Source organism: Geotrypetes seraphini, chromosome 1, assembly GCF_902459505.1.
Source record: "Geotrypetes seraphini chromosome 1, aGeoSer1.1, whole genome shotgun sequence".
Classification (NCBI taxonomy): Eukaryota; Metazoa; Chordata; class Amphibia; order Gymnophiona; family Dermophiidae; genus Geotrypetes; species Geotrypetes seraphini.
The window spans coordinates 312,431,533-312,454,253 of record NC_047084.1 but is presented as its reverse complement, the minus strand read 5'-3'; the positions used below and the strand labels follow the sequence as shown (position 1 = coordinate 312,454,253).

The following is a 22,721-nucleotide window of genomic DNA, read 5'->3' as shown; positions in this document are numbered from 1 at the left end:
GTCACCTAAACATCAGGGACTCAAAAGTCATTCACTCTCTAGTTCCGCCCCCAGCTTCCAAACCTGGGCGGCAGGCACGTGTTTTCTCACATTGCAGCCTATTCGGGTTTGTCCAATCGCTAGGGTGATGGGCGGTCTTTTGACTGCGCTCTCTACTTCTGCAGGAAAAGACGTGTTGTAGCGTCAGTGTCGGTGATCCGGGCTCTCAGTCTGTGAAGTCTAAGCCGGAAGTGTAAGATTCCTCCTGGTGCCCCAATAGCGTTTCTCTGTGTCCTTCAAACCTCATTCTTGTACTCCAATAGCTGTTCGCTTGGTGTTCCAAGCCTCATTTTGGTGCTCCAATGGCTTCTCTCCGTGCGTTGCAAACCTCATTCTCGCACAGCCCCTTCTTTCTATAGCGTGTTTCACAGTAATGTATGTGTTCACTGAATTTAGCTACCCCGAAGAAGTTGGAGGCTAGAGAACAAGGTGTAAGAATAACATTTCTTTTGTTACTATCTTCACACGTCTCTTGAAAAAAAGTAAGAAAAATTGGATATTTTTTGTTTATCTTATGCATTGGTTTATTCGTTTTTAGATAGAAAAGTAGGCATTGGAAAGCGTAAGGCTGGGTCTTTTCTAAAACTGATATTAGCAAAGTGGAAAGACTAGGAAGAGGGCAGGAGCTATATATAGCAGTGGAGCTTAGGTTTTACATAGAAACATGATAGTAGATAAAGGCCAAATGGCTCATCCAGTCTGCCCATCCACAGTAACCCAATGGCTCATCCAGTCTGCCCATCCACTGTAACCATTATCTCTTCCTCTGTCTTAGACAGTGTCTCTCAAACTTTTTTAGCTCCAGCATACTAAACCAGCAAATGTTTTTCGTGTTACAGTAAACGGAGTAAATGTTTTTTGCGGTACATTATAAATGAAATTATAAAATCGCAAAACCAACAAATTAAATTTGAGAGTTATTTATTGGAAAGTTCTTTAAGCTGTGTATGGGTAATTGTAACAATGGTGAGACTAAAGTAGATAGAATAGAATTGCTAATCAATGCGATGGATGTGGTTGTTTTTGAGTGCAAATTAACTCGAAACACAGCTCGATAGACGACAAGCAAACATGCATTTCATTATCCACCATCTTTAGTTGTTCTCTTTTTCTTCTTCAAAAATTAAATTTCTGTCAGCTGAAAATCCAAGTTCACAAAGATAAGAAGATCCAAACAGTAACAAAACCTTGATTGCTTTGTTGCTGAAGTTAGGATAACTACTGTTTAAAAAATAAAATTACTTGCCATTAGTTTTCAAGGACCAATCATGTCAAAAGAATGTTTCTTGTCTGGGCAATTGTATTCTTACGCACACAGACGCTCATAACATTGACAGACTCTTCCGTACGCGATTTACATGTCATCTATTATACTGTATGCTTATGAAGGGAATTTTTAAAAATAAAGTAAAATTCTGGAACCTCTCATAGCACACCCAGAATCTCTTAGGAGCACTCCACTATGCCATGGCACACAGTTTGAGAGACACTGCTCTAAGAGATCCCACATAGAAAATGGCATGGGGACAAATTTTTCCCCATCCCCGCGGGAACTCATTTTCCCATCCTGTCCCTGTGAGTTCTTTTCCTGCCCCCTTCCTGCTAGCTCCATCCTCATCTGCTCAAGCCTCAAACACTTTAAAATCATGTGTTTGAGGCTTGTGCGATTAAGGCAGAACTTAAAGGAATGGGACAGGCACAGCAACAAAACTCATGGGGACAGGGAAATTGAGTTCCTGTGGGTTCGGAGAAAAATTTTTCCCAGTGTCATATTCTCTAATCCCACATGCCTATCCCATGCTTTCTTGAATTCAGATACAGTCCTTTCTTGTCATCTGTTGCCTGCTGTACCTGCAAAAGCTCCCATTAGTCCTTTTGTTTTTCTTCTAGTCTAGAAAGAGAAAGACTCGGCAAGATAAGGAAAGTATGAGAGAGTGCAAAACATGAGCCATTTTGCTTTTATTTTTTTAGTAGTTGGGAAACTGTTGTTTGAGTGCTGCACTCTCAGGAGAGTGTAGGTAATGCCAGCCAAAGGTTTTGCAGTATTATGTGCTGTCTTTACTCTGGGAGTCTGTGAACAGGGCTGATTCAACCATTACACAAGACTAAGCAGCTGCCTAGGGCAGTGAACAGTTGCTGTAATTAAAGCAAAATAATAGTAACTGGTTGTCACACTAAAGAACCATCAGTGTGTATTTTTACTTGCAGGAAGATTGGGCAGTTTTCAAATATCCTATTTATCTGAGCAAATGACTTTTAGGTATTGCTTTTGTTGTGTGTAAGAAAGAATTCTACCTGAACCAGAAATGGTTTTCAGGAGTGATGATATGAAGGAACTGAAAGAAATCTCAGTGAGGAAGCACAAAATATCAGAGATGTTCATTTTGCAAAGATGACAGGAAAAGAAAAAAACAAACCATCTCCCCATTACAATCCTAAGAGAAATAGAAGAAATAACAGCAAAATACATTGTACATAGCCTGCCTATTCACGTAGGATTCATAACACTTCACACTGATTCATGCCTTTTTCCCTGACACATTCTGTCTCTACTGTGGCAACCTATCAATGCTGGGTTGTTTTGTAGGGCTTTTTTGGTTGTGAATCTTATTTCCAGCTATGGTGCCCAATAGTGGAGAGCTTTATGTTGTTATTGCTGAGATGACATGAGAATCAGAATATTCTTTGTACAGTGAACTTCCATGAATGCACAACTCATAATGTGTAAGTTGTTTGTGTTGATTGGTAACATATCCATGGCCTACCCATGCTCCTTTGTATGCTATAGCAATTACATGTGACTGTTATAGAGTAGCGCCTAGCACTTATATACATAGCTACTGCTTTTTGGTGTCTATGATGTGTGCAAGTGCTAATTATTCTATTTCATAACATAGATGGCGCCTAATTTTAGGCACCAGTTTATAGAACTGCCTTTTACATTTATGTGAACTTTTATATACGTTAGCAAGAATGGCTTACTGTCATGCATGTAGCCAATTTTAGCTTCACTAGTTTCAGTGAAGAAATGAAACTTAAATATTATATGGTATTGAGCATTTTTTATACTATCTAAAAAGAATACAGCACAATAAGTTGATTTTATTATCACTATGATTGTACATTATTTATGATGTTTTGCTGGTGTTGAGATTGTTGGGATACTTTTTAGCATGAATTGGGCTAGAAATTTTTTCACCATCTGGCAAACTAGAATTGAAGTTGTTCAGCACTTGTGTGGTGCTCAGCAGGGTGGCCATTAGTATGCTGCTTTATGACTTATATTTATACTGGCCTTTGCTGGTGATTTGGTATAAAGGGAGTAGTGAGTTTGGTAACAAGAGTTTATCAGAACGGTTTGCATCAAAATGTTTGCTGGGAGAACAACCTTTGTGTGGCATTTGCCCACTCATCTCCTCTCCCATTGATACCTATGAACTGACTACATTTTTAAAATCTTTTTTTTTTTTTTATTGAGGTTTTTGAAAAATGCATAAGGCATAAACATTCATGCCAAAAACTTAAAAAGTACAAGAAAATTTGCTGTAAAACTGTTGAATAATAACAAAATAATATTTTTATACAGTGCCAGACACATTTAATTTTGTCCACAATAGTTATCCTATGGTGCCCAATTTTTCAAAGTGGTTGAGACATTATTATATTTCAGAATTGTAATTTATTAAATATGGTTTTACTAAGTCACAAAGTTTTAAATGGTTGCAGCTGAAGCAGGCTATTCAGGAGGGGTTCCCTGAATGGAAAGATCTTGATACTCAATATAGTTTGGAAATCCTGTGTTTCCAGGCGGATTTCTTGGGTCACCAAGCCGCTAAGTGGTATAAATTGATATATGGTTTTACAAATAAAAAACAAAAAATGGGTCTAAGAGACATTTGGAGCATTGAGATTAAGCATCAAATTTCTGCTTCTCAATGGCCACGAATTTGGTCTTGGAGAATTAGATGTACAGTGTCGGCATCTATGAGACAGACTTGGTTCTTTTTGTTGCATAGAGCTCTTTTGACCCCAGTACGTTTACAAAAGTTTGATAGCTCTAGATCTAATAAATGTTGGCACTGTAATCTAGAAGCAGGGACTTTGGATCATCTAATTTTTTACTGTCCTTGTATTAACGCCTTCTGGAAGTCAATTTGTTCTCAAATTAATTATTTTCTAGAAAATCCAGTTGCTATGTCATATGATACAATTTTGTTTGGAACAATGATGAGAGCAAAGAGTCAAATTTCAGCAAATAATAATAAATTACTAATGATTATGGCAGGGGTTGCCATTCAAAATATAACTAGAAATTGGAAAGATTATACAAGACTTAACTATACTTTTTGGTGGAATTCTATATGTTATATTTATAAAATGGAACGAATTCTTGCTATGCAAAAAGGAAATTATAACAAGTTTAAAAAAATTTGGGGGCCATTGATTGAATATTCGAATGATTAGACACTTTTTTTTTTTTTATAGAAGAATAATATGATATGGGATTGGGAGGGTATAATGTGTGAGATTCAAATAAAATGTTGATATGTGTGGAAGGGAAGGGGGGAGGGGGGATAATATAAGATTTAATATTATATGAAGTATACAAGTGAATTGTATGAATATTGAATGATTATTGTATACTTGTTATGAGATATGAAAATGAATAAAGAATTGGAAAAAAAAAAGAATTGTAATTTATTCATATTTCCTGATGAAATTGATGACATCACTATTCATACATATTTAGCTCAGTATGGTCCTCTCAATGAGAAACAAGTAAGTGGATAGTTAGAGCTATCTAGAAATTTAGTCACTTATAGAAATTTATCCTCCCTTTTACAAAATCACAAAAGCGTTTTTTAGCGCAGGCTGGCGCCCTAAATGTTCTATGCTGCTCCTAACGCTCATGGGAACTCTATGAGCATCAGAGCATTCAGTGGTGCCAGCTGGTGCTAAAAACCGCTTTCATAGTTTTGTAAAAGGCAGGGGGGGGAAGATAATAACTCTCTCTTAAACCTTTTTCTAATTTGTTGGTAAAAGGGTAGTTTGTGATAATTTGGTAGTGCAATATTTCTTTTTTTATTTGGTTCATGTAATTTAAGTTATCTAATAAGAGCGCAATTTGTAAGCAATAAGCAGCAAAACTCTTAGGTTACTGAAGTGTTTTTACTGCCTTTTGAAAGTGAGCTTCCTCTCCCCATAGCTTTATCCTGAAGTTTCGGAAATTCTGATACAAAGCAATGCAAATATGCTAAGTGGGGCAGTTTGAGAGATTTTGGACCCGATTCTATAAATGGCACCTAGCACTGCCTAACTCTTAGGCACTACTAAGCACAGTTGTCAGTTGACCACTATGCACCATTTATATAATCGTACCTACCGGTGCCTAAGTCAACTTAAGTACCGGTAGGCATCCTAGTGTTAGGCGCAAGTAACCCTGGCCTAATTTACGAATGCCTAAGTCAACCTCGCATATTCTTCACTACTAACCATCCTACTTTCAGGTAGGCACTGATAGGTAGGTACCTCAACTTAGATATCGCTAGGCACTCTTAAATTTTTTTTAAATTTTAATTCACTTCAATGGCTTGATCAATTACCATGCCAATTATTAATTTTGAGTTCTATGGGAAACTCGGCTAGGAGTCCCCATCTAGGATCTTATAGAATCAGGCCTCTTGTGCTAACATGGGAAATGCAATATTACCCTATTGCGTAACTTACCTACGTTATTTCATGTTGAAATATTTTTATTAAACCACTTCATTCGATGTACAATACTACATTACCAACAAATGAAACACAGGTAATCAAGGACATACTACAAAGTATTATGTTAATGATGCAACTAAGTAGGTTGTACAATTCTGGAGGCTGCACCTTTAAAAAGATATAAAAAGGATGGAGTCAGTCCAGAGGAAGGCTGCTAAAATGGTGTGTGGTCTTAATCATAAGGCGGACAGACGTAAAGATCTCAATCTGTATACTTTGAAGGAAAGGTGGGAGAGGGGAGAAATGTTAGCGATGTTTAAATACCTACATGATGTAAATGCATGAGTCGAGTCTCTCTTTCATTTGAAAGGAAGTTCTGAAATGAGAGGGCATAGGATGAAGTTAAGAGGTGATAGGCTCCGGAAATCTAAGGAAATACTTTTTTTTACAGAAAGGGTGGTGGTTGATGCATGGAACAGTCTCCCAGAAGAGGTGATGGAGATAGAGAATGTGTCTGAATTCAAAAAAGCCTGGGATAGGGAAGTGGGAAGAGATAATGGTTCCTGCAGAATGGGCAGACTGGATGGGTCATTTGGCCTTTATCTGCCATCATGTTTCTATCTTTCTATTATATTGTTTCATTCTATTCTGATGTATCAGGATTCTTTGCAAATTGTAACTTTATTACTATCCACAACAGAAGCAATACTATAAGGGAGCACCTCCTTTTAGGGGTCCTCCTGATACTTACTGTATGGTGAGAGCCTAGTCCAGGAGTAGGCAATTCCGGTCCTTGAAAGCCGGAGCCATGTCAAGTTTTTAGGATATCCACAATGAATATGTATGAGATGGATTTGCATGCACTGCCTCCTTGAGATGCAAATCTATCTCATGCATCTGGCTCCGGCTCTCGAGGACTGGAATTGCCTACCCCTAGCCTAGTCTGTAATGGTATCTGGGTGCACAGATTCCATGGTAAAATACTAGCATAACCTGGCATCGATGTGCCTGCAGATAGATCAGCTAAATGTGATAAAGGTGCGTACAGCTTACAGTATTCTATAAGTTGTGCATGTAAGTGATAGCATTGCCCTTCCCATGCGAACGCTCCCCCTAATCCCAAGCACTATCCCCCTAATTCTATAACCTCAGTGCCTAAATGTAAGTGCCATTTGAATGCTAAGATTATAGGATACTCACACTTATGCACATAATGTTACATTCACATATGTAAGTGCTAAGCACACACTCGGCAGCATTCTATAGCAGTGTTCTTCAACCTTTTGACACCTATGGACTGGCGGAAATAAAATAATTATTTTGTGGACTGGCACCAGTCCGTGGACCGGCAATTGAAAGAACACTGGGTTAAGTCATGCCCATCTCCACCCAATCTCCGCCCCAGACCCCGCTCCCATAATAGTACTAATTGTAACACAATTTTTTCCATCCATTTTTCATATATACACACATACAATATAATTGTATTAACAACACATAATGATTAGCCACAAAATTAAAATACACAAAGCACACTGTATGCTTTTCAACATTCATTACTACCAGAAAACAGATAACCCCATGCAAATGCAGGACCAAAAACTAAAAGTACTAATATTCACAAACAAACCTTAAGATGCAAGACTCTGCAAGCAGTACAACCCCCAGAGAAAAACAAACAAATGCATTTCTTCCTGAACAGACAGGACAGACAATTAGGGCCGATGTAAAATCACTAAATAAAAGCATTTCCCCTACCATTGTTGTGTCTTTCCCTGCATGTGCCTTGCCATCTGGCCTGCCCCCCGGTGTTAGCTCAGGTCGGTCCATGGTACGATCAACTCAGGGTCTTTGGGCCGGCTCCCTGAGTGCTGCATTGCACAAAGCTGTAGGAAGCGGCTCATCGCGCATGTCCCGCGCCTCATCTGGAAGCCTTCCCTCTGACGTTGCGACGTCAGAGAGAAGGCTTCCAGGCCAGGCGCAGGCTGCAGGTAGGAGCCTTTTCCCACGTCTTTGTCCACTGCAGCACTCAGGGAGCCGGCCTGAAGATGCCGCATTGATCGTACCGAGGACCGGCGGCTACAGAACAATCTCTTGGGCCCGATGGAGGTGCCGGCCCTGCGGACCACACTGGTCCGCGGACCAGCGGTTGAAGAACACTGTTCTATAGTATGAGCACACAAACCACATAGCTCTTACATGCAAAGGGGTGTGCACAAGGGAAGTTGTATTGACATGGCAGACACTTGAAACTCTATTTTACAAATATTTGTATTTTTTACTATATTATTGTATTTCGCTGATTGTCTAGCTCTTTTTAGTGTAAACCGCCTAGAATTTTTGGTTATGGCGGTATAAAATAATAAAGTTATTAATATTATTATTTAGGTGCTAAAGTGCTACATTTGGGCGTGCACGTTTATGCCTGTTATTGACATGGTGTAAGTGAGTATGCCTGATGTTAGCATATAAATACAGCCTTATGCTAATATTCTGTTACAGAATATAGGCGTCCAGAATGGAGGAATAGCCTAAATGGTTGGTGCAATGGGCTGAGAATCTGGGCGAGTGGGTTTGATTCCCACTGCAGCACCTTGTGATCCCAGACAATGCTCCATTACTCCAGGTCCAAAAACTTAGATTATGGATCCACTAGGAGCAGAGAAAGTAGCTGAATATAACAAAATGCAAAAGCTGCCTTGATTGTACCGCAGAAAGGTGGTATATCAAATCCCATTCCCCTTTACTTCAACCTCAGTCCTACAGTTTGCACTCTGTGTGCTGTGTTTTGGCTCATCTTATAGAAATGACTCTGTGTCATAAAGGAGTGTTTAGTTGCTTCGCTGCCTCTTAAGCTTTGTTCAGACTCATGATCCTTTATCTGAAATTTTAAAAACTGAAAAGCGCCAAAAACTGAAATTTTTTTTGTAACATTGATACATTATTAAGTTTTACCCCCAAAAAAGCTCTCTTTGAGTATCAAAAGTGAAACCTGGCCCCAATGTTACCTTAAAGACTTTTACGAAGCCGTTTAGTGTGGGCCGCTGCAGTAACGGCCCCAAAGACCATAGAGATTTAAAGGGCTTCAGGGCTGTTGCTGCGTGGCAGCCGCTAGCACGGCTTTGTAAGAGGCCCTTAATTCTAAGCTGATAGTGGTTCAGTTTTTCATCTTACCTCACACTTGTGTATCTCTTAGTTATTGTCGGTGGCTGCAGCGACTTAATATTTGTCCTACAGGCTTCTCTCTCATGTCCAGCTGGGGAGGAAAAAGGGAATAATGTCAACAAGGCAGGACAGAGCAGAGATAATCCTGCTGGGCCGCAGCAGGCAACAAATATGAATCGCTCTGGCAACTGTCAACACTTCATTCCAAAAACCAAAGAATTCTAAAATCCAAAATGTCTCTGGTCCCTAGCATTTCAGATAAACGATCTTGAACTTGTAGATATATACTATTCTGTACATTTATGTGTTGGAAGTGACACAAAACATGCAGGTTCTGGGCTCCTTTGGGAGGGCGGGCTAAATAAATTATAAAATCGTCCACCATATGTATTTTAAAAACTCATGTATGTCATAATCACTGGTTAATTCAATTAGAGCTAGATGCACTAAACAGGATCGGTAAGACCACGTGGGTCTGCTCTGATCCAATTTTTGGCTGATTCTAAAAGTGCTATTGATGCACTAAAAATTTGGCATGCAAATGATTTGTGTGGAGATTCATCATAATCCCCATTTCTCCCGTCTGATTAATCACTGTGAGAATGACCCTCACACGTACACAGAGCTGTCAGGGGAAACCTGAACAACTGAGAGGCATGGGAAGCCCCGAAGCAGCCTCTGCCACTCAAATTTTTGGTTTAGGAAACTTTTTTTTTTTTTTTTTAATGGCACAGATGCAGTGTGTGTTACACAGGCATAATATGTGCTTTGGGGTTTCCCTGCCTCTCGGTTGTTCCCTCATGCCAAATTTTTCTCACACAGGGGGTGGAAGTAGGTTTGGTGGGTTGCTAAGGCAGGAGGGATGGGCATCCCTCCTGCTGAATTTGCTGGGATGGGGGTTGGTCCCCGGTGCTGGATTGTTAAGAAGACTTCAGGGAGGGCCATCATCGAAGGGGGTGTGTGCTTTTTTTCTTTTTTAATGGGGCAGATATTCTGCATGTGTAACATCAGCACAGCATCTGTGCTTTTTTATAATCGCTTTTTTTTTTGTGCCTTGCCAAGCAATGTTAGTACATCAATCGCTCGGATAGTTTGCATAGGGTTTTAATATCAAATAGCTAATTTGCATGGCCAGATTGGAAAATGGACGATTGAGGGGAAAACATGTGGTGAGCCATTTTGTGCATCGGGTTGGCAAATGTGATTGTTGCTAAAGTGCATTTGGCTCTTAAGGCTCCTTTTATCAAGCCGCGCTATCGGGGTTAATGCGCGTGACGTTTCATCATGCGTTAACCCCCACGCTGGCCAATAAATTACCGCCTGCTCAAGGGAGGCGTTAGCGGCTAGCGCGACCGATGGTTTAACGTGTGTTATTAAGCGCGTTAAACCGTTAGCACGGCTTGATAAAAGGAGCCCTTAGTGTCTCAGTAGCTGTACTAACCCTTAAAAAAATTGGATTGTTTCCAGCCTTTGATGCCTTTTTTTTTTGCATTAATTTTTTAATGAAACTGTTCTCCTAGTTGTCTCGGAACTCTCTTGAGAGAAAAATGTCTTTTCGAGGGAGAGGAGGCTTCAATCAAGGACATGGAGGTGGCAGTTTCGGACGAGGTGGAGGAAGAGGAGGCAGTGACTTCGGACAGGAAGGCTTCAATAAAGGTGGATTTGACCAGGGACCTCCTGAGACAGTAGTTGGTATGTTACAGCTGAGATATCCCTACTTAATGCCCAATGGATATGGTTATTTGTGATCAGTGGTTTTCATCTACAAGTGCGAAATAGCTATTAAGATTCATTTCTTCAAAGTTTTGTCCTATGTTTGATCAGAAAGTTTTAAATGCCAGGTATGGAAAAATATATTTGTAAAATTGAAGCTTCAGGTAAAATATTTAGGAATCAGCAAGAAATATAGCTGTTTTCTCTCACAATATATTGAGGGAGTTTTCCTTTGTTCTTGTTCTCTTTTTAAGCTTGTCTGTCCATGTTTGCTGTTTTGCTTACATGGTGCTTTTTTTTTTTCTAGAAAAGATGGGGTAAGAGGTTGCTTTTAAAGGGGAAAGGGGCCAGCTGGTATGTGCTTCACTTCCACTATTTTCCTGTTCTTCCTCCTTGTTCCTTCAGCTTCTTCCACACATTCTTTCTTTACTGCATTTCCTCACCTTCCCACTTGTGACAGACAACATCTCCATCTCCTGTTATTCTGTAGCTCGCTCCACCAGGCCACAGTCACACCTTCTGCAATAAAAGCCCAGGAATAAAAAAAATATATATATCAACTGGGCTAGGACCAGGATTTTTCTATCCCTGATAACGCTATATACTATATGTAATTAAAAAGTAGTACATATGTTGCCCAAAAATCATAAATATCACAAGAACCTCCAGCTTATTGGAAATGAAAGAACCAACTAGGCTTGTTATGTACCTGGGAGGTGGGAGATGCCATGAGTTCATCCAAACATAGGGAGCAGTTCTTGAAGATTTGGGACACTCATATACAAATGCTATCCCCAAAGAGGAGTTTCGTTTTGAATACTTTGTGAGATAGAGCAGAAGTGATTATATAACATAGAGATGCACACCAGAATGTTGAGTGTATGGTAGTTGTTGGGTTTAGTTCTCTTTATAGGCTCAGTGGGTCATAAGAGCCAAGGCCTGCTGGGGGATGTGGCATTGGAGTGGGATTTGGGGAGACTGAGGGATGGTGGAAGTTGGGGGGATTATAATATTCATTGTTGATATCTCTTTTGTTTGTTTGTCTACTTGTGAGTTCTTAGCAATATTCCATGCTACCAATCAACCTCCTCTAGTAACGAGTTCCAGAGTTTAACTATTCTTTGAGTAAAAAAATATTTCCTACTATTTGTTTTATTTTTATTTATTTTTTATTATTTTATTGATTTTCAAATGACATACCAAGTAATCACTTGTACAGAAAGTAAGTTAGTAGGATATGAAAGTAAGTTAGTAGGATATGTTGAGACTTTTCTTTAAAAACAGACAGAAAGAGTTTCTTGGTTGTAAAATACAAATGTTTCCTGACCTTTCCAGAGAAACTCAAAAGTGACGTAGGGAATTTCTGTTGTTGAAATCTGGAGTCACTTCACTGGGAGCAAAATTTTAGTTGAGACATCCCTGCAAGTGTATTATTTGCTACCGTTCAGTTAAATATGTCTTTTTTGAACCACAACAGTTAACTGCTTTTCTGGCTATGTCTCGACTGGACAAAGAGAAACCAACAGCTCTATAATTTATATATCTGCCCATACCTCAGTTCTGTCTGTAACTTATCATCTAATTATCTCTTTTTGCTCACTTTAATGTAATCTTGGATCCATATTTTGAGGACTTGAGTTGAGTTAGTTGAAAGAATTTCCATGTATTTTGTTTAATTTGGTTTGATTATGACCTATATCCAATATAAATCATAGTCAAACCAAATTAAACAAAATACATGGAAATTCTTTCAACTAACTCAACTCAAGTCCTCAAAATATGGATCCAAGATTACATTAAAGTGAGCAAAAAGAGATAATTAGATGATAAGTTACAGACAGAACTGAGGTATGGGCAGATATATAAATTATAGAGCTGTTGGTTTCTCTTTGGCAAGTCGAGACATAGCCAGAAAAGCAGTTAACTGTTGTGGTTCAAAAAAGACATATTTAACTGAACGGTAGCAAATAATACACTTGCAGGGATGTCTCAACTAAAATGTTGCTCCCAGTGAAGTGACTCCAGATTTCAACAACAGAAATTCTCTACGTCACTTTTGAGTTTCTCTGGAAAGGTCAGGAAACATTTGTATTTTACAACCAAGAAACTCTTTCTGTCTGTTTTTAAAGAAAAGTCTCAACAACCATATTTTATCTGTTGCGAGAGCTACAGTCAAAATCATTGTAGAAAGTACAACTGTTTCTCTATCTGAAGTTTCTAAGATTTCAGAAACATTCAGTAATGCTTGATTCAGTGATTTAGCCTGCAATTGGGCCCCTTCTTTATTTGGTAAGTAATACACTTGAACAAATGGTGGTAAAGTTTCTTCTGAAACTTGCAAAATTTCTATCAGGTATCTCCTAAGCATTTTCCTAGAAGTAACCGTAGTTAACCTAGGGAAGTTAATTAATCTCAAATTATTATTCCGGGAGTTATTTTCAAGTGTTTCCAATTTCTTCCTTAAGTTGATATTATCTTTGGATTAAGGACTCCTGTACTTGTTTAGTCATAGAAATATCTTGGTCAAGCTTTTGAATTGTTGCCTTTGAAACAGTCACATCCGCAGCCAAATCTTTCAGCTCTCTAGAGGGTTGGATCAATTTCCCTTCAATGTAATAGAAATTGGGACTAATAGTCTTAGTGAAATTTGCTATCAGATCCCATAGTGAATCTAAAGTCTCGTTGGTTTCTCCCAAATTGGAAAACTTTGCTGGGTGTAAAAATGCTCACCGTCAGAAGAAGAAAAGTTCCCCTGGTTAAGTTCTGGCTGGAATCCTACGCCTCCAGTTGCTTGTCCTACCCCGGCTTCTTCTGCAGCTGCTCCCTGGTCAGAGAGTACTGCCTTCTCAGTCTCCAATAATGACCCTGCTACCTCAGGGGGAAGTTCATCCCCCATCTCCACCCCTGGAGAACTGGTAGACCGGGGTCGCGGAGGTGGAGCTCTCAGGTCGGGACTTAAGGTGGTCTCTAGCCCTAGAGAGACAACCCCGAACTCTCCCCCTTTAGGTGCTCTCAGCGGGCTTACTCCCGACTCAGGCAAAACTGCCTGCTGCAATCGCCACAGCATCTCGTCGACTCTGCCGAAGGAGGGCACATCGGAGTGCCGCGAGGCCCTGGCCGCACTCCTGCCCCTTCTCTTTGGCATCCAGGTAAATAGGCCGCGAAGCTGATTAGCAAGAAGAAAAAAGATAATGAGTGGAGCGGTCAGAAGCGTCGCTCTCAAAGCGTCTGTACCACAGCCATCTTGCATCTCCTACACAATCTCTTATTATTTGTTTTAAAAGTATTCCTGTGTAATTTCATTGTGTGTTCCCTGGTTTTTGTACTTTTGGAAAGGGTGAAAAATAGATTCACTCTTACCTGTTCTACACCAGTCAGGATTTTCTAGACCTCGATCACATCCCCCCTTAACCATCTCTTTTCCAAGTTGTAGAGCCCTAACCTCTTTAGTCTTTCCTTATACAAGAGGAGTTCTATCGCCTTTATCATTTTGGTTGCTCTTCTTTGAACCTTTTCTAATTCCACTATACTGTATCTTTTTTGAGATATGGCAACCAAAACTGTGCACAGTATTCAAGATGAGGACACACCATGGAGCAATACAGAGGCATTATAATATTCTTGGTCTTATTTACTATCCCTTGCCTTAGAATTCCTAGCATCTTGTTTGCTTTTTGTGCCGCAGCTGCACACTGGGCATAGATTTCAGAGTAGTGTTTACAATGAAACCCAGATCTTTTTCATGGGTGCTGACTCCTAAGGTTGACCCTAGTATCAGGTAACTATGATTTGGATTATTCTTCCCAATGTGCATCGCATTTGTCCACATTAAATTTTATCTGTCATTTGGAAGCCCAGTCTTCCAATTCCAATTTTTCATAGTCTTAATGTGTTGTGATAGCTTTGAATAGTTTTCTATCATCTGCAAATTCAATCACTTCACTTGTCATTCCAATTTTCAGATCATTTTTAAATATGTTAAATAGCACCAGTCCCAGTACAAATCACTGCGGCACTCCACTATTTGCCCTCCTTCATTGAGAAAATGGCCCCTTAACCTTACCTTCTATTTTCTGTCCAATAGCCAATTCCTACTTCACAACTGAACATTGCCTCCTATCCTTTGACTCTTTAATTTTCTCATGAGAATTTTTTTGAGAATAATATCCACAAAATATTGTGCACCTTTGCTTTGGGGTGGGGATGAGTCCTTAGTTACTGCTCCCCTCACTGTTAGTGCAGGCTGGTCTCCTTGTTTTCACTGTTTACGATGTTATTACCGTATTTTTTGGACCATAAGATGCACTTTTTCCACAGAGCGGTGCGGGACCAGGCAGGAAGTGCAAAGGTCATGCTCCTGCATTGTGCGTCGCACTTCTAATACAAAGGCAACCGCCCAGGAGACCATGCTGGACCACTGCCACTAAAAATGGTACGGGGGGGGGGGGGGTTGCTCAGGCGGCAGTGGGTGACTTCAGGCTTTGAGCTTCCCAGCACCAGACCACCAGATGAACCTACGTGTAGAGGAGGAAAAACCAAGAAGAAAAAAATTCTGAACCAAATTTGATTGTTTCCAGCCTTTGATGCCTTTTTTTTTTTTTTTGCATTAATTTTTTAATGGGGTGCACCTTATGGCCCGATGCATCTTATGGTCTGAAAAATACAGTAATTTCTGATTGATTGTTCTGATGTTTCTAGAGGTTGGTAGGAGCAGATTAGACTTATTTCTTGTGGAGTTTGTGCCAACTGGAAGTCAGAAGGCTCTCCTGAGGTAAGAGGGGAAGGTCAAAATATGTAAATGAAGCTTCCTACAAGAAATCTCATGAGTTGGGATTGACTACCCACTTGAGGAATAGAGTGAGATTTACAAGACAGAAGATTAGTAAAGGTAAGAATCTAATATTTCATCTAAAAAGCATTGTTTCTTAATACGGCTTCTAAAATGTCTCTGTTTTTTATTACTAGAATTAGTGTTTTGTTGTCCTGCCTTGGTTTTGTTTTGTCTTTTAAAATCAAGCTTGATGCAGAAGTGTTGCTGTGCCCTTGGGCATTGTTGCTTATTTGGTCTCTCTAGTGGTATAGTAAAGCTAAAAGTAGTAGCAGAACAATTCTATGTTGCTGACAGTATCAAACCACACCATGTTTCTCATCTTTGTATTCCTTTCACAAGAATGAATGTGTACATGAGAAATATTTGCAAAGTTATAGGCTGCTGCTTTGGTATTGCAAATGTAAAACAGGAGTAACAGTGCTCCTTTTATTTTTGGCCTTACATACTTTTATATTATTTTCAGCACTCTTGGTGCATAAGAACAGCATTCTTTGTAAGGCCCGGGGGCCAGTAACGGTCCCCATTGAGCCTAAATGCAGATCCCTGACTTTGTTCTCTCAATATACAAACTCTTCTACCTATTTTTTCAAATTTTGCTGCTGGTACTACCTTCCAAACAACTTTATTTACAAAATGTTTTATCCTCATTAACAAATATGGGAAATTAGCAAACAACAAAAAAAACCATATATAATCAAATAGCAAATAAATAAATAAGCACAATAAAATATAACTTAAAAATTAATAATACCTTATACTATATACTCAAATATAAGCTGAGATTTTGGGGCCAAAAAAAAGACCCCAAAATAGAGGGGTCTTGATTTATATTCAGGTCAGCAAGAACTCGTGGGAGCAATTCATTAGCAGTTCTCCACGGAACAAGAGTGCGGGAAGGCCACTCTTGCTCCAATTCACTGCTGGATCACCAGGGATTTTAAAGATACGCGGGGGAGTGTACTGCTTGGCCACCGGGGATTTTAAAGATATGCAGGGGAGGCAGGAGGGAGGTAAAAGAAGTCAGTCAGCCAGGACAGTAGGCAGGAGAGATCCCTCCTGTCCTGGCCCGTCTTGGCCTACAGGGGATTTTAAAGTTAAGTGGGGGAGGTGGGAGGGAGGTAAAAGAAGTCGCAATCAGCCAGGACAAGAGACGGGAGTGACCTCTCCTGTCTTGGCCCATCAAGTCTAACAGCAGGCCCACTGGAAGCCTGCATGGCATTAGGAGAGAGGGAGGGAAGAGGGAGACAGGGTGCAGAGCCATGGAGGGAGGGGTATAGGGCAGGATGCAGAGCCTGGGAGGGAGTGGGGCTGGGTATAGGACAGGGAGTGAGGGGCTCGCAGTGGTTGCTGTGTACAGAGCCGAGAAGGCACTTGAATATTAACCTCCCCTCCCCCCTGCCCTGTTTATATTCAAGTCAACCTTTGTTTATATTTGGGTCCACTTATATTTGAATATATACGATAATAATCATATTGTGTCAGAATAATAAAACAAATATGAAAACATCAGCTGGGCAATAAAGCATCATTTAGTATACTTTAGTCCAGTGGTCTCAAACTCAAACCCTTTGCGGGGCCACCTTTTGGATTTGTAGGTACTTGGAGGGCCGCAGAAAAAATAGTTAATGTCTTATTAAAGAAATTACAACTTTGCATGAGGTAAAACTCTTTATAGTTTATAAAACTTTCCTTTAACAGTTAAAAGGAAAGATATATTAACTATAAAGAGTTTTACCTTATGCAAAATTGTCATTTCTTTAATAAGACATTAACTATTTTTTCTGCGGCCCTCCAAGTACTCTATTTTTTCTGCAGCCCTCACATTTAAAGTTTAATATCTTTTCTTTCTCAAAACTGACACATTTCAATCACTATATTGAAAATAAAATCATTTTCCCTACCTTTGTTGGCTGGTGACTTTATTTTTCTGTGCTTTTAACAATATTTCCAGGGCCTTCTTGTCCTTTGACTATTTTTTCTCTCCGTCTTCACTTTCTGCCTTGCATCCATCTTTGGCATTAACTTATTCAATTTTTCTGCTTTCTTTTCAAAATCTACATTTCCATGTCTTACCTTCCCTTCTATATCTCTCTTCTTCCATCCCTATTTCCATGGTCTGACATCTCTTTCCTTCCTTTCTCTCCCTCCCTCCCTCCTTCCTTCCTTTCCCCTGGTCTGGCATCTGTCTCCTTCCCTCCCCCATGCCCTGGCATCTATCCCTCCCCCTCCATGGTCTGGTATCTCCATTCCTTCCCTCCCTCCCATGAACTTGGCATTTCTTGTTCCTCTCCTCTCCCTTATCTTCCTTCTCCTACCTTCCCTCTCTTTCCCCAATTTGGGTGCAGCAGCAACAGAAGCAGCATTTCCCTTCCCCCTTTCCTGTGTAGCAGAAGCATTTCTCAACCACTTTCCCTCCCCCTCCCTTTCCCTGTGGTGCAGCAGCAGCATTTCCCTTCCCCCTTTCCTGTGCAGGAGAGGCATTTCTCTTCCCCCTTCCCTCCCTTTCCCTGTGCAGCAGCAGCAGCAGCAGCATTTCCCTAGGGTCCCCCTTTCCTATGCAGCAGAAGCTTTTCTCTTTCCCCTCCCCTTCCGTTCCCTTCCTTGTGGAGCAGCAGCGTGTCTGGCCGATTCCCTTGCTCAGTCAATTGATCCGTTCAAAGCCGCGGGTGGCGGCTCCTCACGAGATCCGCTCCTGCATCAGAAGCCTCTCTGATGTTGTGACGTCAGAGAGGCTTCCGATGCAGGAGTGGATAGCGCGAGGAGCCGCCACCCGCGGCTTTGAACGGAACGATGATTAAGCCGGCCAGATACGCTGCTGCTCCACAAGAGAAGGGGGAAGAGAAATGCTGGTGTAGATGGCACCAGGAGCCGCCACCGGCCGCAGCTTTTACCGGAACAATCAACTGCAGCAAGGGAGCAGTTGATCATCGTGTCCAGACCGCGGGCCGCAAAATAGCACCTAGAGAGCCGCATGCGGCCCGCGGGCCTCGTGTTTGAGACCGCTGCTTTAGTCTATCCTAAGAGAGCCTGCTAAAAAAGAGATACTTTTAACTTTCTGAAAGTAGAAAGGTAAAGATGGTACTGATCCTAAATGTAATAGCAGAGCATGCCACAAAATTGGGTCTTCAACCATAAAAATAGAACGATACATTTTCATTTTTACGTATGGAAAGGAAGAAAACACCTAGAAGTCATTTCAGCAGAGTGTAAAGCTTTTGAAGTTCTGTTTTGCTTTAGACTTTGCAACTCTGAATTTGAGTCATGCTGTATCCAAGCTAATGTTCATTCTATTCTCACAAGACTTAGGGCTGCTTTTACAAAGCCTCGCTAAGGCCTTAATGCATGGAATAGGTGTGCTAAATTGCCTCACGTGCTAGCCGCTATCGCCTCCTTTTGAGCAGGCGGTAGATTTTCAGCTAGCGCGCACTAATCCGGTGCATGCGTTAAAAACACTAGCACACCTTTGTATAAGGAGCCCTTAATGAACTGTGAAAAAATTTGAGTATTACATGGCTCAGACTCTCACCTAGAACCATATAATGCTGAAAAAAAATGAGGTAGCTGTCTCATAGGCGACACCAGCAGTGAGATTCTGTGCAAGATGAAGGAGCATTAACATTGTTTGAAGGCATGACTTGGAAAGATAGGAGACAAGACCTATAAGTAAAATAGTTTGTATAAACTTTTACTAGCATATCACTAATTGAAATAATTACCATTAGTGTACAATGTACTTTGGGGGACTTCAGGAATATGAAACAATCTCTTATTTTGCTACTTATGTTTTGATATCAAAACTAACTTATTGCACTTCTTCGAAGGAATTAACAAACAGATGGACAGAGGAGACCCCAAAGACATCATATACCTAGATTTCAAAAAAGCCTTTGACAAGGTACCTCATGAACGTCTACTCCGGAAACTGAAGAACCATGGGGTAGACAGAGACGTACATAGATGGATCAGAAACTGGTTGGCGGGTAGGGGTGAAGGGCCACTACTCGGACTGGAGGAGGGTCACGAGTGGTGTTCCGCAGGGCTTGGTGCTCAGGCCGCTGCTATTTAATATATTCATAAATGATCTAGAAACAGGGACGAAGTGTGAGATAATAAAATTTGCGGACGAAACCAAACTATTTAGTGGAGCTCAGACTAAGGAGGACTGCGAAGAATTGCAAAGGGACTTGAACAAACTAGGAGAATGGGCGACGAGATGGCAGATGAAGTTCAACGTTGAGAAATGTAAAGTATTGCATGTGGGAAGCAGAAACCTGAGGTACAACAATATGACGGGAGGGATGTTATTGAATGAGAGTACCCAAGAAAGGGACTTGGGGGTAATGGTGGACATGACAATGAAGCCGATGGCGCAGCGGCCGCTAAGAGAGCGAATAGAATGCTAGGTATAATCAAGAAGAGTATTACTACCAGAACGAAAGAAGTTATCCTGCCGTTGTATCGGGCGATGGTGCGTCCGCATCTGGAGTACTGCATCCAATATTGGTCACCGTACCTTAAGAAGGAAATAGCGTTCCTCGAGAGGGTTCAGAGGAGAGCGACACGTCTGATAAAAGGGATGGAAAACCTTTCATACGCTGAGAGATTGGAGAAAACTGGATCTCTTTTCCCTGGAGAAGAGGAGACTTAGAGGAGCTATGATAGAGATTTAAAAGATCATGAAGGGCATAGAGAGAGTAGAGAGGGACAGATTCTTCAAACTTTCAAAAAATAAAAGAACAAGAGGGCATTCAGAAAAGTTGAAAGGGGACAGATTCAAAACAAATGCTAGGAAGTTCTTCTTTACCCAACGTGCGGTGGACACCTGGAATGCGCTTCCAGAGGACATAATAGGGCAGAGTACGGTACTGGGGTTTAAGAAAGGATTGGACAATTTCCTGCTGGAAAAGGTATAGATAGAGGTATAGATAGAGGATTACTACACAGGTCCTGGACCTGTTGGGCCGCCGCATGAGCAGGCTGCTGGGCGCAATGGACCTCAGGTCTGACCCAGCGGAGGCATTGCTTATGTTCTTATGTTATGTTCTCTATTGGTCTAATACTAAACCAAAATTGAGGGTATTATTTTTGTATCCTATGCCCCCTCATTTAAGACCTTCCTTTCAATGGAAAGAGGCTCGCCTCCTGTACATTAGAGCCATGAAGGAATTTAAATGTTTCATATCTCTCCTCTCCCACTTTTTTCTCAAAATACATATTGAGATCTTTAAGTCTGTCTCCATATGCTTTATGATGAAGACTGTAAGTTCATAGAAATTTCAAAGGCCACAATTTTCCACTACTGCTTATAAAAGTGTTCCAGGGAGAAATGTTGAAATGTTATCAGCAAGAATTGTGGCTTATCAGTTGTACATGGTGCAATATATGGGCAATTTTGGTGGACAAAGGGCCAGAAAATGATATTGGTAATTTGTTCCTCCACTTACATTTCTGTGAATGCAGTGTACAGAATTGTATGTCCTTGTAATCTTTATATATAGGCCAGCTCTCTTGCAAATTGAAAACAGGACTCTTAGAACATAGATATTGTATATCGGCTGATAAATTGGAAGCCCCTATGGTTCAACATTGTCTGAAAAAAGGCATAAATTTGAAGATCTTAAATGTATGGCCATCCTTAATTCCATCAGGAAAGGTACTATAACAAGACTTTTCTATCAACGGGAACAGAGATGGATTTACAAATATCTGAATGTAGAACTAGATGGTCTTGATGGACCTTCATTTCTGAGGGATGTCTCTTTAAACAGACACCGTTTGATGATTGGAGGCATTCTTTTTGATTGTTCTGGGGATATCTCTCTAAATGGATGCTGTTTGTTTGCATAGAGATGGAGTTGCTGTTCTTATGTTTTCTTCTGGAATACGAATGGAAGAATCTGCCTTCATAACCGTGAATAGCAAAAAAAACAACAACAAAAGTGACCAATGGTGTTCAGTCTCTTTTTATTGTGATTGACTCAACACGATCGTGTTTCGGCCCACAAGGGGCCTGCCTCAGGAGTCTTGTAGTTAAGTCGTGATAAACAGAATCACAATTCTCTTTTACTCATCATGGAAAGTACTACTCCATATAAAACCTGCATATGTGGCTGAACTGCTAGCATATGCAGGTTTTATACGGAGTACTTTCCACGATGAGTAAAAATTTGTCTCAACCAAATTTGTTGACACTGTACATCTCATTCTCCAAGTCCAAATCCGTGGCCATTGCGTAGCAGAAATATGCTGTTTTCTTTCTATACTCCAAATGTCTCTTATACTTGTTTTAGGTATTTTTTGCCAAATATTCAGATATTAATTTGTACCACTTAGCGGCCTAATGCCCTTGAAAATCTGTCTGGAAGCATAGACCCGGCAAGCTGTACTGTTTTTTTAAATTGCGCCAGTCAGGGAACCCCTTCTGAATGGCCTGCTTCAACTGCAACCATTTATAACCTTGAGACTTTGATATGCCAAATGATTGTTGTAACTGTAATTAATTTACCATTTTCTTGTTCAGAATTACATCATTTGAAGTATGAATGCCTGCCTGCAACCAATGTTTCCAGAGGATTTTAGACTCGCTGATTGTATCTTGAAGTTCAACCATAGGGATTGTCAGTTGGTTTGCTGTATTGGAATAGGAGTTAAAGCATCTATAAATTTTAAAGTCACTCAAGTTGAATGAAAAATAATATTGGCCTCTTACCCTGACATTTCCAGATTCATGAAGGGAGCACTGCGGTTGCATCTGCCAGTGTGTCCAGCTTGTCCTTTATGGCAGTGGTATTCAACCCAGTCCTAAGGGACCACCTGGCCAGTTGGGTTTTCAAAGTCTCTGTCATTCATATTCATAGGAGGGGCCGTAAACAACCTGAGCCAGTCAGAGCAACAGGCCCCCTCCCCAGTGCAAACTGGAATTCATGGTTCCTATAACTGGGCACCAAACTTATTTTTTCATTCTGAGGCCCCAATGCTATATAAGTCACCTGAGCGTGATTCTATAAAAGTTAAGCGTGCTAGGAATCCTAACTTTTAGACACACCATATTTATGCTAGGGTTCTCTTGGCCTAAATGCGTTTGCCCAAGTCAAAAACAGGCGCCTAACTGCAAAACATGCCCACATTCTGCCCCCTAATCACGCCTCCCTTTTGTTGGGCACCTTTCAATTAACTCGGGCATATTACGGTTTATAAATAAAGTATTAAGTTATGTTATATTACATAATGTCCATTTTGTGGTGTTAATTGCCAATTA

General features: G+C 40.6%; 1 protein-coding gene across 8 annotated transcripts in view; it reads left to right on the top strand.

The window, feature by feature from the left end:
* The first annotated feature begins 204 nt into the window (after positions 1–204).
* SEC24B (SEC24 homolog B, COPII coat complex component) overlaps positions 205–22,721 on the top strand; it is a 237,619-nt gene continuing 215,102 nt past the window's right edge. For 5 of the 8 annotated variants that reach the window (XM_033956237.1, XM_033956226.1, XM_033956219.1 and 2 more), the window contains exons 1-2: positions 206–470; positions 10,440–10,611. In XM_033956237.1, coding sequence (XP_033812128.1) covers positions 417–470; positions 10,440–10,611 — 226 coding nt within the window. In that variant the 5' untranslated portion in view covers positions 206–416. Of the gene's footprint in view, positions 522–10,439; positions 10,612–22,721 lie in introns of all 8 variants that reach the window. The other 3 variants (XM_033956191.1, XM_033956209.1, XM_033956246.1) reach the window with 3 other exon arrangements.